This window comes from Barbatula barbatula (genome assembly GCF_947034865.1).
Source record: "Barbatula barbatula genome assembly, chromosome: 3".
Taxonomy (NCBI): Eukaryota; Metazoa; Chordata; class Actinopteri; order Cypriniformes; family Nemacheilidae; genus Barbatula; species Barbatula barbatula.
Genome location: NC_136764.1, coordinates 19,692,544 through 19,706,818, shown reverse-complemented (window position 1 = coordinate 19,706,818; position 14,275 = coordinate 19,692,544). Strand labels below are relative to the sequence as shown.

The following is a 14,275-nucleotide window of genomic DNA, read 5'->3' as shown; positions in this document are numbered from 1 at the left end:
GAACTTCAATGAGAACTTGTGATTTTAGATTCTGTTAGTCTGGGAACGTGTTTGAGGTTGCTGCGGATTATGAATCTGTTTTATGATGCACACACATCACGATGCCAAGGTGCTTTTATTTACTTGAGTCCAAAACCTGAAAATATTTATAGACACACACACACACACACACACACACATGTCAGAGCAAATAAATGGCTGATGTGTATTTAAAAGGGATAGTACACCCAAAAATGAAAATTCTGTCATTATACTCACTCTCAAGTTGTTCTAAACCTGCATACATTTCTTTGTTCGATGGAACACAAAGATATTTGAAAGAATGTTAGCGAACTTAGCGTCCAACAGATAGTGGATCCCATTGACTAGTAGGAAAACATTTGTGTACATTTTTTCCCATTGAACACAAAATAAGATATTTTGAGAAATTTAGGAAAGCAAACGGTTCTGCTGCACTTTTGACTTCCTTTTCAATGGTGCTTCAGATGTTAACACTCTTCCAAATATATTACCTTGCGTTCAACCAAATAAAAAAAAAACGATACAGGTTTGACACTACCAAAGGGTGAGCTTATACTAAATCCTGACAGAATTTTTGGGTGACCGTCCCTTTAAGTGTCACTGGACAAAGTTTCAGTTCCAAAACATTGTTAAAGAAATAAACATTTCTGATTTTAAATGTTATACAGTTCAGAGATAAACCACCGCATGGCTTTACTTAAAACAAAAAGAAGCTTGGCATAATGAGAGGTCATGAAGGACATTTTCACCAATGATGAACGATGATAAACGTTTTCATTTTATTTGTGTAAAAATCTGCATTTTGTATGAATGCGATATATAAACCAGCTGCCACCGTGCTATCTATATTGGCATTGGAAATTATAAACCCATATTGGTTAATATCAGAGTGTGTCGTTTTAAAAGGGTTCAAGTGACAAATGATAGCAGTCTGATAGAAAAATTCTCATTCAACATTCAGAGCTGATTTAGAAAAAGCACATAATACAGATTTTATTAAACTTTATCTTGCACCCAGGATTCTGAGAGCCACAGGTACGAGCACTGGACACTCACCTGGAGTTCGAGCTGTTCCAGTAGACCGCATGTCTATCGGAGATGATCCTGTCGTCCGACCATACGGACACCCAACACACTACCGTAAACAGCACCACCGGCAACTCCATCGGAGTTGTTGCTTTCAGTCTTCACCTCGAAACGAATACTCACGGTCCTCTACTTCAGATAAAACTTCTCAAATACCAAGATGCTCGAGTAAAGTCTGCGCATGTAATGGTTTAACATAAGAAAGCGTGTAATCCAGATCGATTTTCAGCAGCATCACTTTCTCAAGATCGCTTTACAAACAAGTTTTTAGGGAAAATCCATTGCATTAAATTCTTACAGCGCGACAAGGGTCCTATGTGGTCAAAGCTACAGTCGGATTTTCTATCGCATCCGAAACCCGTCCATCATCATCTAAATGCGGGACAGTGCGATGCGCGCTCGCGCCTCCGACTGTAATGGTCCTCGTTTTAGCCCAGCAACTTCCAGATACCTCTACCTCATGTGGTCTCCACGAGAAGACGCACGCCTTTCAGTTTCGCGTTTCTTCAGTTAGCCATCTTATCAAGTGGTACTCAAGTTCTCTCTCAGTTGTTGCGAGAATCGTGTCGTTTCAGGCTGGCTACAGTGAGAAAGATCCGACCCCACGCGCACATCGACCCGTTTCGCGGAGTCCCCTGTCCTGAAGGAACAAAGGCAATTTTGTCACATTCTGTCTTGCGTATCTCTTATCTTTTCTCACTACCCATGCCAGCCTTTTAGGTCTGTTCAATGTTTAGCTTCTACAGATCAAATACGATCCTTGCGCTAGAAACCGAGTGCATTTAACTCGCGTTATTCATCAGGTCATCCAGATACAGATTCGAGCCCGACCGTTATCATCACCGGTCTACCTTCGGAAGGGGGCGGGGCCTATGGACGCGCTCGCTTCTTCGAACTCACAATATCGCTCGCGCGTTTCATGGCATGTTTATTTTACGTATTTATAGTGCATTGAATTGGGTTTCGACGAGTTCAATAAGCACCCACGTGAGGGGTTATTACATTCGCTATTTACATTACCTGTATGATGATAAATTCGCTTTATTGCTCGCTGAACTCCCAAAAGTCGCTTTGGATAAAAGCGTCTGCAAAATGACTAAATGTAAAATTTATTGAAACGTCAGGCAGAAGATATGCGGATTGAAACACGGATTTACTTCTCTGGTGTAAGACTATTAGATAACTTTCTCACTTATAAGGATGCATCTTAAAGGAGCCTATCACCTATGCCTGATTTGCCTGGCTTTTTCAGCTCTGTGAATGCGCCAAAAAGGCTATTGAGCGAGTGCGCCACCTGCTGTACAAGAAGTGACATTTCACCAGTTGCCAATCATAGAGATCAAGATTGTAACGTTTAAACTAAGAGTCGGGACTTACCTTTGAAAATACAAACAAAAGATTACTTAATTAGCACAAAATGTATATTACATACATTTACTATACGATTACATAGATCTAAAGGGACTGCAAACAGCTCTAGAAAGCTTCATATCAAACCACTATACGTTGTCATTTAAAAGCCTCATCCATTGGCTAAGGGCAAAAAGTTAAGTTCTCCCAATATGCAAGTCATAATGAATTTGGGGAAAAACATTTGCTAGAATGAAAAATTATACTATTTATACCAAGCAAACTTTTTGTTTTTAAAAGAGAGAAACCAGAAAGCGAGGACAAAAATGAGTTAAACCAGAAAGCTATTACAGATCTCTCGGAAGCGAGGCAGGATTAAAAAAAGAAGATTGTTAACCAGCTGTGAAATGTGAAAATGTTTAGAAATTCAACAACAATAAGATGAAAGCGAGAAATTGAAAGGTTTATTGAAGGCAGAAACATGAGGAAAGAAATCAAAAGAAAGGATATACTTTAAGGGGGAAATGACATGTTCACACCCAACATGTAGGAATCTCTTTAATATTGCGTAGTAAAAAAAGGAAGGCTCTACAGTGAGCTGTATGTCTGGTTTTACCATATCAAAATATACATGTTTCAGAAAAGAACTGATGCTGATTTTCAATAACTTGTACAAAAACCCTATATACAGTAGCCTTCACCCACTCAACATTTTTAACGTTGCATCTATACAGGGAAAAATATAACTGAATGTAATATAAAAATCCATCTCTACTTAAGACTCTTGTTTGGTTCTGTTCTTGAACAGAAATAATCATTTGATATTAGCCAGAATGTATTTTAAGGTGTCATATATAAAATATACACACAAGCCCTCTAAACTTTGCCTTACTCTTGCCCACTGGATCAAAGCAGCTGGTAATACGAAATACAGAATAAAGATACACATTGAAAAGGCAAAACTGGCTGGCAGAACAGAGAAGATGCTTTGGTCCATCATACCATAATGAAAACAAAAATCAACACCTGTCATGAATGCCAATGTTCCGCCTAAACACAAAGGGTCAAGAACAGGAAAGGGCATTTTTTACTATACACAAGTACAAGCTAAAGGGTGAAAAAGGAATGTCTTCATACCACAAAGAAGATGAAACTGAAAGACCATGGCCTTAACATTGACACCCCCCCCTTACTTCCCTTGTACTTTAAAATACGAAAGTGCCAAAACAGTCAAATCCTATCACAAGTGTCTCGGTTCAGGCAAATGTCAAACAAGCAGCTTAAGACTTTAGAATGCTAATTTAACAAATAATCATAGACCCAAAATAAATTTGTAATTAACTCAAATTACATGTTCATTAAAAAAGACAACTAACAGCATATTGGCAAACAAGAAAATATTTTAAAATAAATCAGATTATGCTATAAGGCTATTAACTGTGTGTGATTTGGTTCCAATCTGAGTCGCAATTAAAAAAAACCAAAACAGGAAAATCACCGGAGAAAGTGGACAGAGAAATACATGGAAAAAAAAGTGGTCTAGACATGGTGGGCCAATACCCAGATTTGATACAGTATAGAAATGTGTAAATATTCCATTACAAAAAATAAGTAGGAATGAAACGATAGAATATAGGTTTTTTTAAATTTACGGTATTAAGGAGTAGAATCACATTATGTATAAGAAAAAGCTGTGGTGGTTAGATGCAAAGGCAAAGCTGGTAAAGAGCTCACTGCTGCCTTTTAACCTGGAAATGGCAACTTTAAGTTCGAAGCTATTGGCTCGTGACAAAACCAACATGAAAGACATTGTGAAGGCAATTGTGTAGATGTATACTTAAAGCACCATGTAAGGCACAGCTTGTTTGAAAGGCATAAAGTGGGTAAGCCTGAAAACATTAATTATAGGTTCAAATAAAGAAGAAAGGCTTTGTGTGTGTGCAACCTGAAAGTGTGCGGGTTTCCGCAGAGGCACAAGTGTAAACTACGCAGCATCTATGATCTGATGTGTGCCAACAATAACTAAAACCGGTATGCGTGACAAACCGTCTGGGAAAGGTACTATTAAAACCCAAATACCACATTGGGTTAAAGTACTCCGCTGGTCTACTGGTCAAAGTAGATATCCAAATAGACATGTATATAAAATGTGTGTGTAAATATAGATATAATAAAAGGAATGATTAAGTGTGTGTTGTGAAAAACAATTTTCCACAGTGATTAATTGTGGAAGTCTTAAAGTTTGGTCTAAAGTGACAGTCCTTTCCCCCTACTCTAAAGTACAAAAGCCTCCATGACCCACCAACTGCATCAGATGGTGGATTTGGAGAAGGACACTCGGAGATGATGGTTTTCTCCCAGGTTGTGATTGTGAAATTTGATTAGGGACTCAATTGCTTCATCCACAGAGCTCAACTGGATGAGAGCCATTTTACGGTCTTTCCTAAAGAGATTAACAACATATTTGAGGCCACCCATATTGGATTGTGACTACATCTGTAGGAATAATCTTCAAACACTTACTGGAAAAATTTGAAGGCCTTAACCACAGCTCCTGAACTTAGAAACAACCCTCGGAGATCATCCTCAGTAACAGAAGGTCTGGACAGGAGGCAGGAAATAAAGACAATACCGTAAATAAATCATTTCTAAAAAAAGATGCAACAGATTGAAGAAAGGACAATACACTCACGGGATATTTGACAGGTGGAGCGTAGAGGAAGGTGGAAAGATGTTGGAGTAGTTCTTGGAGCCTGGCTTTTTAAAGCGATGAAGTGGAGAGTTGCTGTAGTCCTTTGTCAAACCCTGATCCTCGTGGCCTTCACGCGGCAACTGCACATTGGTATGTTTTGAGAGAGTCACCCGCAAAGCCTTGCCATACATTTTCTGCCCACTCAAGTGGCTCATGGCTAAAAACGAAAGGACATAACAGGTAAGTGTTGTAGAATCACAAGCATCCAGCTAATAAACATTATGGACATTTATAGCTACCTAGCTGGGCTTGAGTTCCATCAGACATCTGCACCAAAGCATTCTCCTTTTTGTTGAAGAGGATCTTCACCCTCATGACGTCACCATAAACACCTAGCAAAAGATAACAGTAGCTTCATGATGACAAGGGACTGGCATCAACAAATATACAAATACCATTTTAAAAATCAAATACTCAACAATAAACTCCATGTCTTATGTATTGTTTCAAATCTTAATGTCATGTTTTAATTCATTTAAAAATATTTAAAGACAGGCATGCATTGCTGATGAAATTAGACTACATCTCTATTATGGCCCCAGTCTAAAGAGCCTTTTATTTGACATTCATTTAAACTATTTTGCTTTGGGGTACTTCAAGTCATCTTGATTGATATGAATGTTTCTTAATTTGAAACTACTGCTGCTGATTGGTAAAACATTGGAAGGAATCAAACATACAACTAGACACCTAAATACTAAAGACAACAAATAGAAAGATGGCTTCCTTTGAGGGGTATGACATTTTAATAAAGCAAAAAGCTGCAACATTAGGCTGTCAAGTCACCATTTAACACTCTGTAAAGTGTGGGATGTCATAACAGCAGGATTAGTCAAACTCGGTCACTGACAGGACCACAATTCAACAACTATTGTGTTAATCGTCATAGAGGTTTTGCTTCTGCCAAATAAAGGCCCAAAAGCTGCAGCTTGTTGCAATTTACTTAATCCCCCATACATAAATTAGGTACACATTTAAGATGAAGTTAAAATATGAAACGAACAAAAAAGGTAATAAAAGGAGATGCCAATGATAACATACCGAAAAGAATAAAGAGGCATTGGGGCGTTACGCTCTTTTAAGACAGCAGAGGAAGGCAGCGTAGGGAGGAAGGGACAGGAAAAGATCGGAGGCAGGACAGTGGAGGTTGAACATGTCCACAGCGAGGCAGTTCCACGGGAATGGCAAAAAACGGTGGTAGGATCATGAAGGTGGGTGATATTGATATATGGGTATCCGACAATGTGGTTGTGGTGAAGGGCGTTGTCGTGTTTGTACATTGAAAAAAATGCATGTGCATTAAATATTGGATTGCATGGGGAGAAGTATTGGTTGGGTAGGTATGGTAAACAAAAAGTGGTGCAGTCAGTTGGCAAAAGATTCCAGGTCAAGGTATTAAAATAATAAATGGGGAGTGGGGAGGGAGAGAAACATGAAAAAGGAAGTAAAAAACAAGGTCAGTATACACAAAGAAATGTAGTGTTCCAGTCAGCAGAACTTGCTAAATTAAAATGCCTTTCACTATAGGAACACTAAAGAAAAAAAAAAGAAGATTAACAATGAAATACAGGAAAGATAAGAGACAATATATTCTCATAGCTCTAAAGAAATACTAGAAATGAAATGTTTCAGATGGCTTTAGACAGGAGTCAACACATTAAAACCGGTTGATGTGCATGTTTGTACAACAGTGTCATATGATTTCAGTGCTACTGAGCCTTTACAAGAAATTAAGCATTTAGGATTATAGTACATTTTCTGAAATGCCTGTAGATAAACAAATTAAAAGCTGGCAGACGATTTATCACCTAATTATGCCAATATAAAATGTCACAGAAGTCATATGGGGTCTTTACAGTTTGGAGACGAAAATCCATAGCAGCCAGTTGATACAGTAAACGCACATCTATTCGTATAATATATATATATATATTCCTCTTACAGTTAGCAATTACAACAGGAAACAATTTTATGGGTCCTTTAAAATAATTCACTACACCATAATAGGCTAACAAGACAAGTGATTTTAAACAACGGAGAGCACCGACCTCAGGGTTAAGGTTGCTGACAAGCAGGACGCTATGACCTCCTGCAGAGAGACCAGTGAGGCCTAGACGACCGGCAGCTGCTGCAGCAGCGGCGGCTGACGCGGCCCCGTGGACGCCGAGTGATGCAAGAGCCCCCGCAGACATGCCAGGCAGAGACAGACCTGTGGGAGGAACAGCCATCACTATACAGAACTGACACTATGCAGAGAAACTAGGCCACTGCAATCCACAGAGAGCCATTATGAATGTTGTAGACTGACCCGCCTGCTGAAAGGCAAATGTTGGTGGGAAACCATGAGCTCCAGCATATGGTGAAGCAGAGATTAAACCAGGTGCACCTGAGAGAGAAAATCAAGTTAAGTTCCTGACTTTAAACATGCAGTGTGAACATCATTAAAATAATCAATGAAAGCATTACTCAAAGCAGCAGCCATAGCCTGTTGGTCAAGGGAGGGATGACTGTCTCCTGTAGGAAGGTCAGGACGAGTGTAGTCTCTGCTCTTGTCATTGTTGTACTTAACATTCAGGCTGGTGAGCTTGGAGAAGCTGATGCGAAGGGTACAGCAGGCATTGTAGATGTTCTGGCCATCTAAAGACTGTGGATTGTTAAATCATGAAATTATAACAGGGTTCAGATGTGATTTACCAGATCACTCATCTTCTATATTGATCCATTGTGCTACTCACCAGCTTTGTATGCTGGGCAGTCACTGCATCAGCATACTGGACAAGCGCTTGGAACTGGTTGTTTTTGGTAAATGTTATAATCTTCAAAACCGTTCCAAACTTGGAGAAGATCTGGGACAAAAGGAAAAACATGAAGCACCAACCCTGGCAGAGGTGACATTTTTTGTTTAAGGGTTAAATAAGTACCTGATGAAGGACATCAAGAGTAACTGGATAGAAGAGGTTCTCAACAATGACTCTAAGCACAGGGCTCTGATTCCCCATGCCCATGCCCATGCCCATGCTCACACCCACCCCATCAGCACTGGCCAAAGACAGACCTCCTGTCTGAACAGCATTCACAGCCTGCAGGGCAGCTTGTGCTCTCTATGGGATGTTGAGGAGACAGGACAGAATTCTATATTATCCTTCCTCCAGGAATAAATTATATTGATGAACTGCGCTTGATTTAAAGCATAAGGCACTTCTTTTGTACTCACAACTTGATTGGGAGAATTGTCAGTCTTCAGCTCCTTGTGATTGGAATACTGCATGAAGATAGGGTGGTTCCGGATAACAGGGGTAACAGAGGAGTAATAGCTGACCATGGTCTGTGCTGATTCCTCGGTGTTCATCTCAAGGAAGGCCTGTGAGGAACAAAGATGAGAACTACCCTCGTGCAAAACCTCTCTTTGTTCTAATACCCCATGGTGGTATCTGCCACATATGTCTTTAGTGTGCCTACTTTATAGAAACTGACTAAAAAAATTGATACTTTACCTGGTTCTTTCCTTTTAACATCAAAAGGTTGGTTACTTTGCCAAAAGGAAGTCCCAAAGCAATGACTTCTGCTTCGTTTATATCATTTGGAAGCTTGCGTACATGAATGACTCGTGATGGAACTCCTGGGCTCCTGATGTCCCCCTTAAACTTCTTGCTGTCATTACCATTCGCTATTAGAAAAGGTTTTACTGATTAGATAGAAACGTGTAAACATTGACTTTTTAACAATTCAAATGTTTACCTGCTCCAGAGCTCATTATATAAGGTCCGTTTGATATGCAGGAGGAAAAGAGTTCGTCAGATCCCCTCTGAAAGAAACATTACATTTAACGATTATGGTATTATTTATAAAAACCTTCTGAAAAACTCTGATGTCCCAATTTGCGGTTTTTCAGGAAATTGAAAATGCATCTAGATGTTTTAAAAGTACAGTGTTTTTCCAAGTTGACAAGGACTTTGATACTTTTAATTAGACATTTGTAAAGACCCAGGTGACAGTGTGTCTGATGATTTATGAACCCAAAAAAAATTTGGTTTTCTTTCTGAAGGACTATAGATTTTCTTAATAAATATTTTAATGTGGCAAGCATATTTAAGTGCAAGTTCATCCCAAAATCTAATTTGTATGATTTTTTTAAACACCCACATGACATTTAACATGTTTTGACACCTCCCAGCATTTTCAGAGCACAATATAAAAAAGATATTTAGGTGTCATCCGTGAGACTTCCAAGCCCCCTCATAGACATAATGGTAAAAGTTGTCGTCAAGTCCAGAAAAGTACTGCCCTCTGATGGTCTAGTAGAGCACACACACTCATTTGTACTGCTTATGTGTCAAACTCTGATTTGCGCATACTCTTCACAAATGAAAGCCTGGACATCTATGTTACTGCGCGTTTGGCCGATGTCACACTGCATGTGCAGATCTTCAGACGGTCCTAAACCAAGATGAAAGGTTTACATTCCCTTTAAAAGATGCCACTCCAAGGATAAACGGTTTCATTGTAAAGAGCAACATGCTTCAGGTGGAGCATCTTTCTGACAACTATTGCATGTTTATTTCCTTACTGTTTACCATGGTGTTACTATAGTAAACTTGTAGTAACCATGGTTTTTGGGCAAAGTCAGTGCTATTGTAATTTAGAATTTTTTTCATTTTACACCAGACATGTATATCGGTTATCGGTCTACTTGACCTGTTGATATCGGCCCTGAAAACTAGAGGTCGAACGATACGGGGTTAAGTATACCCGCTCCTTTAGACTGACAAGCAAGAGGAGAATATATCGATTTAAGTCTTTATTTTGTTTAGTTTTTCCCCACAAAGTTGTCGTTGTTTAAAAATAAATTCAACGGTTTAAACAAGGTCTTTAGTACTTTTCCAGACCTGTACAACTACTATAACCATTATGTCTATAAGGAGGCCTGGAAATCTCGTGAAAGTCACCTAAATATCTTAATTTGTGCTCCGAAGACACAGGGAAAACAATTATTTGGGGATGAACTTGCCCTTGTAAATGACAGTACACGACTTCATTTTGTGTTGCAATTTGACTATTTTATGAATGATACATTAAATACAACAAATCTAATGACAACTATGCTCAGACCTACATAGTCAAGATCACTGGCAAGTCCAGAGCAAAAAAAGGAGAAATGCAAACAAAGGCCATCTGTGTCCTGCCATTACACCAACACAAAGCTCTTTACTCTAGGCCAAGCTTGAGCTACTTGGCTGGTCAATAGCAAAATGAGCAAATCATTCAGCATCACTCTCTTAATAAACTACTTCATATGGTAGGGCTCTGAAGCAGTCACATGTGCTTGATCGGCTAATGCCTGCCATGTACACATCATTACCACAATGTGTGTTCTGTTCCAGCCCAAAAGGAAAGCATTGTTAACAAAGTTCAACCCACATAGCTCAAACGGCCGGTCTAGTCTACTACAAACAGCCTCAGGACACTACCACACCCGGTTCTGTGTGATGTAATACCTACATACTACCTTAGACAAAACCACAAAACATCAAGCAATCTACACAAAGCAAAGGTCAGAAATATCTTGCAGAAGGGAATATGAAAACTCATTTTGTAATAGCGCTGGGTTTTATCAAAGACAGCAGCCTGCCACATTCCTCCAAGCTAAATACTGCAAGAGTCAGGTTTTCACATCAATTTCACAGAAAAGTTATGACAGGCAAGCGTTCTCCAGCTGAACAAGCCATTGTTTCAAGTGAAATCCACCCAACTCTAGCATTTCCTTCCTCTATTTTTAACTGCTGGGCACTGCAGCTTAAAACTGAGAACTTTGACTCCCACATTCATCTCTAGGTGCTGAAGACTTGCAGGTACCAACATGTTTACATTCATTGACATAGACCAAGGCTCCTGTGTGAGAGCGCAGTCTGTTTTAAATAAGGGGTCAGGGAGACAGGAATGCAACCACAACATTCCAGCTACAGTAATTAATGCCCAGTCTTAAGGCCTACGACTACTGTGCTCCTTACATGTGTCGAAGACATAAGGGGAACAACACCAGGCATCCCCTTTGCACGGTTACACAAACCCTTCTAAACAAGAAAAAAAAATCATAACCACAAAAGACAACAATGCATTTTTGCAAGACCACATGCAAAATGCAAAAGAAACCGAGCCAGCCCAGTGTGTCATTTAACCTGCTTAATAGAACAATAAAAACACATTCAAAGTCAACGTTTAAACAGCGGATGCCCTTTGCCCAGAATAATCACGGTTCCATCAATCTCAGTAATTTGAATACAAAAAGATAAATGCTTGAAGAATGTACAACCTGTAAAACCTGATATAACCCAAGCAATATTGTAATGGAGTGCCAAAAGGGACTGTGGAAATCCACCTTAAAGGCCACAAGTCAGATGTATTAACACATTAAAAAGGCAGGAAAGTGAAACAAGACATACCTTTGTGCCGACGGATATATCATGGACACTGCTAAAAAAGGAAAATAAGGAAAATGAATCATCATAAGCATTTGATTAAACCGTTCATAATAAATGACAAGCAGCAACTCTTTGGGTATTACATATTTTAGCTCCAATATTGAAATGACAATCATAGTCCTTAATAGAGAAAAATAGGACTGTGATTAACAAATCAGGAAAATAATCTGAATTTAAACATCTAAAAAACAAGTCCTGTCAATCCACTATTGCTGCCACTGGGCCTTAAATAAAATGAAAATACAAAAGTCCTCTAAAGTTCAATTTAGTCCACATTTATGAAAGTCAATTTAAGGGTGAGAGACATGCAAAAACTTACTCTAGTTCAGTGACGTAAGTGGGTCCAAGAGGATACAAATCAGTCTCTAAATGTCTGCAGGAGTGAAAAAAACAAGACTTTTAAAGTAAAGCGCGTGTTTTTACATTCTGCATACTTGCGCGTTTTTAAAGTATAAAACGCCGATATCACCCATCTTGCATGTAAAAAACTTAATAGAAGACATTTAATATGGAAACCTTTATTCCAGTAGAAAGACAGCTCAGCTCTTTACGCCGAGTGCACGTCTTAGCCACGCGAACGTCACTAAAAGTTACTGTAAGCCGGACCATTGTAAAACTAGCAAAGATCGTTATACACTAAATACAAATGTGGCGCCCAACAACAGTATAAACGAATAAAGCTCGACTAAAGTTGACCTGGCATTGGTTTAGCGGGCTAGCATGTTATGAGCTAGCCACCCAACAACAATGCGGAAATTGAGACACGTTGGTTGCCAAATAGAGTCTGTTCCGTAGCTTCTATACGTAGCCCCATTTGACATTTTCCGCCGAACAACTGTAGCTCAATTTCGCTTGTACTTTTAAGTAGTTGTCTCAAGTAGACTACGTGCAACAGGTTACTGCTCAGTTTTATCTAACTTTGGACGCAGTAGAGCTCTTCCGGCACAGGAGATGTGAAGAAAGGCAGAGGCGAGTAAAAAAAATCACCATTTTCACCTTACTTTACGTCTTTCACACAATTTAAATGTGCACGTGGTGTTATGTCACCACCACGAATATAGACGAATAAAACGTTTCGTGGAGTATTATACTTGTAATTAATGTGTTTTCAACTTACCCGTCCATGGCACCATACAAAACTACAGGTTGTCGTAGATCGGGAGGTAGATCTGCTAGAATTTCTTATATCCTTACAAAATGGCGGAGGGGGGACTGGCGTTTTCCTATTGGCCAATCGACTCTGGAGCGCCGCGCGTGGGCGGGATCTTAAGTGTTCTTGAGCACAGGGATTGGACAAGCGGGCTTTCGATATCGAAAGGCGGTCATGAAAAGTTTGCGAAAACTTTTCGCTGTCGCCACTGTGAGAAATGAGAGTAGAAGCGGAGTGAACTGTGGCTGAACCCGTCAATGGTTCGGGAGGGACGGTGTTCATAGAAGCTGAGCTGAGAGATCAGAAAACATCAACTGAGTTTTACTGCAATCATAGATATTTATCACGTGGAATGAGGGACATATACCTTGAATAAACAGATTTTTTGCTAAATGTTGCGAAATGTCTGATGTTTTATATAGTTTTATTTCATACCCTTTTTAATCTGATTTATTTCGGTTTTATTTGACCACTTCTAGTCAGAAGTCTGATGCCATGTGGGGGAATTAAATGGCAAAAACTCTTGACTAAATTCCGCACTATCATGGTGGGAAATGTCTTACATAATTGTTATTTCATAACACATGACCTTAAAGCCCTCCACTAACCTTAATTTAATGCTTATATAATTTAAGAGCTGTCCAGATACTTTTTATAACACTAGTACAGTGCAAACTCCAGTTTCACAGGTATGTTTTTGCATAGGCCTAGTTTCAGCCTGCAGATGGCAACCTCAACACAGAAAGGGAGTCCTCTGTGAGCGCCCTTTGAAGTGTTTTTTGATATCTGGTCTATTTTAAAAGAAAATCGTTTAAATTTGATACTAAACTTCTTGTTAATATCTTAAACACTTAAAGTGTGTTCTCTTTGCTTCCACTGTAATTTTGTTGTGGCTTTGACCTCCGACAATACCTTCAAACACTTCAAATGTATATTTCATTACTGCAGAAGCCCAGATGGTGTCTTACCTACATGCCTTAAAACCTGTGCTGTCCAGCTTTCACCCATCTTCAAAGGGATCTTAAATACATCACTGGAACAGTGCATAGTCCCCTCCTGCCTCAAACGTTCCACCAATATCCCTCTGCCTAAGAAACCCAAGATCACGGGGCTAACTGACTACAGACCCGTTGCCCTGACATCTGTGTTCATGTATTGTTTGAGAGACTGATGCTGGCCCACCTAAAGGACATCACCTAGACCCTCTTCAGTTTGCTTATCAGGCAAACAGGTCATTGGACGATGCAGTCAACATTTGGCTTCATTTGATCCTGCAACACCTTAAGACCAGGGGCATATGCCAGGATCCTGTTTGTGGACTTCAGTTTGGCCTTTAATAAAACTACACTTTCACAGCTATGGAGTCATTCAGGTTCCTGGGCACCACCATCTCACAGGACCTGATGTGGGAGACCCACATAGACTTCATTGTATAAA

At 39.5% G+C, this 14,275-nt stretch overlaps 2 protein-coding genes across 3 annotated transcripts in view; both read right to left on the bottom strand.

The window, feature by feature from the left end:
* efna2a (ephrin-A2a) overlaps positions 1–1,956 on the bottom strand; it is a 49,716-nt gene extending 47,760 nt beyond the window's left edge. The window contains exons 1-2 of the mRNA XM_079451929.1: positions 1,899–1,956; positions 1,078–1,747 (exon numbers count right to left, since the gene is read on the bottom strand). Coding sequence (XP_079308055.1) covers positions 1,078–1,187 — 110 coding nt within the window. The 5' untranslated portion in view covers positions 1,188–1,747; positions 1,899–1,956. The remainder of the gene's footprint in view (positions 1–1,077; positions 1,748–1,898) is intronic.
* A 943-nt stretch (positions 1,957–2,899) lies between these two features.
* Positions 2,900–12,887, bottom strand: ptbp1a (polypyrimidine tract binding protein 1a). Of its 2 annotated transcripts, none has more exons than XM_079452585.1 (16): positions 12,806–12,887; positions 12,008–12,061; positions 11,650–11,680; positions 8,948–9,014; positions 8,704–8,876; positions 8,424–8,570; positions 8,131–8,310; positions 7,945–8,055; positions 7,676–7,853; positions 7,518–7,595; positions 7,258–7,418; positions 6,251–6,284; positions 5,449–5,541; positions 5,150–5,366; positions 4,981–5,058; positions 2,900–4,900 (listed from the first exon to the last, which is right to left on the bottom strand). In XM_079452585.1, the coding sequence occupies exons 1-16, from the start codon at positions 12,811–12,813 to the stop codon at positions 4,768–4,770; spliced, it is 1,743 nt and encodes a 580-aa protein (XP_079308711.1). In that variant the 5' UTR covers positions 12,814–12,887; the 3' UTR covers positions 2,900–4,767. The 2 variants fall into 2 exon arrangements, with proteins under 2 accessions (XP_079308711.1, XP_079308712.1); XM_079452586.1 differs by lacking the exon at positions 12,806–12,887 and adding an exon at positions 12,205–12,663.
* Positions 12,888–14,275: the final 1,388 nt, after the last annotated feature.

Excerpts from the sequence above, each read along its gene's own strand:
- ptbp1a (XM_079452585.1), bottom strand. Across the intron at positions 8,056-8,130 it reads CTCTTGATGTCCTTCATCAG|ATCTTCTCCAAGTTTGGAAC; the intron begins GTACTTATTTAA and ends CTTTTGTCCCAG. Across the intron at positions 7,419-7,517 it reads ATTTGCCTTTCAGCAGGCGG|GTCTGTCTCTGCCTGGCATG; the intron begins GTCAGTCTACAA and ends TTCCTCCCACAG.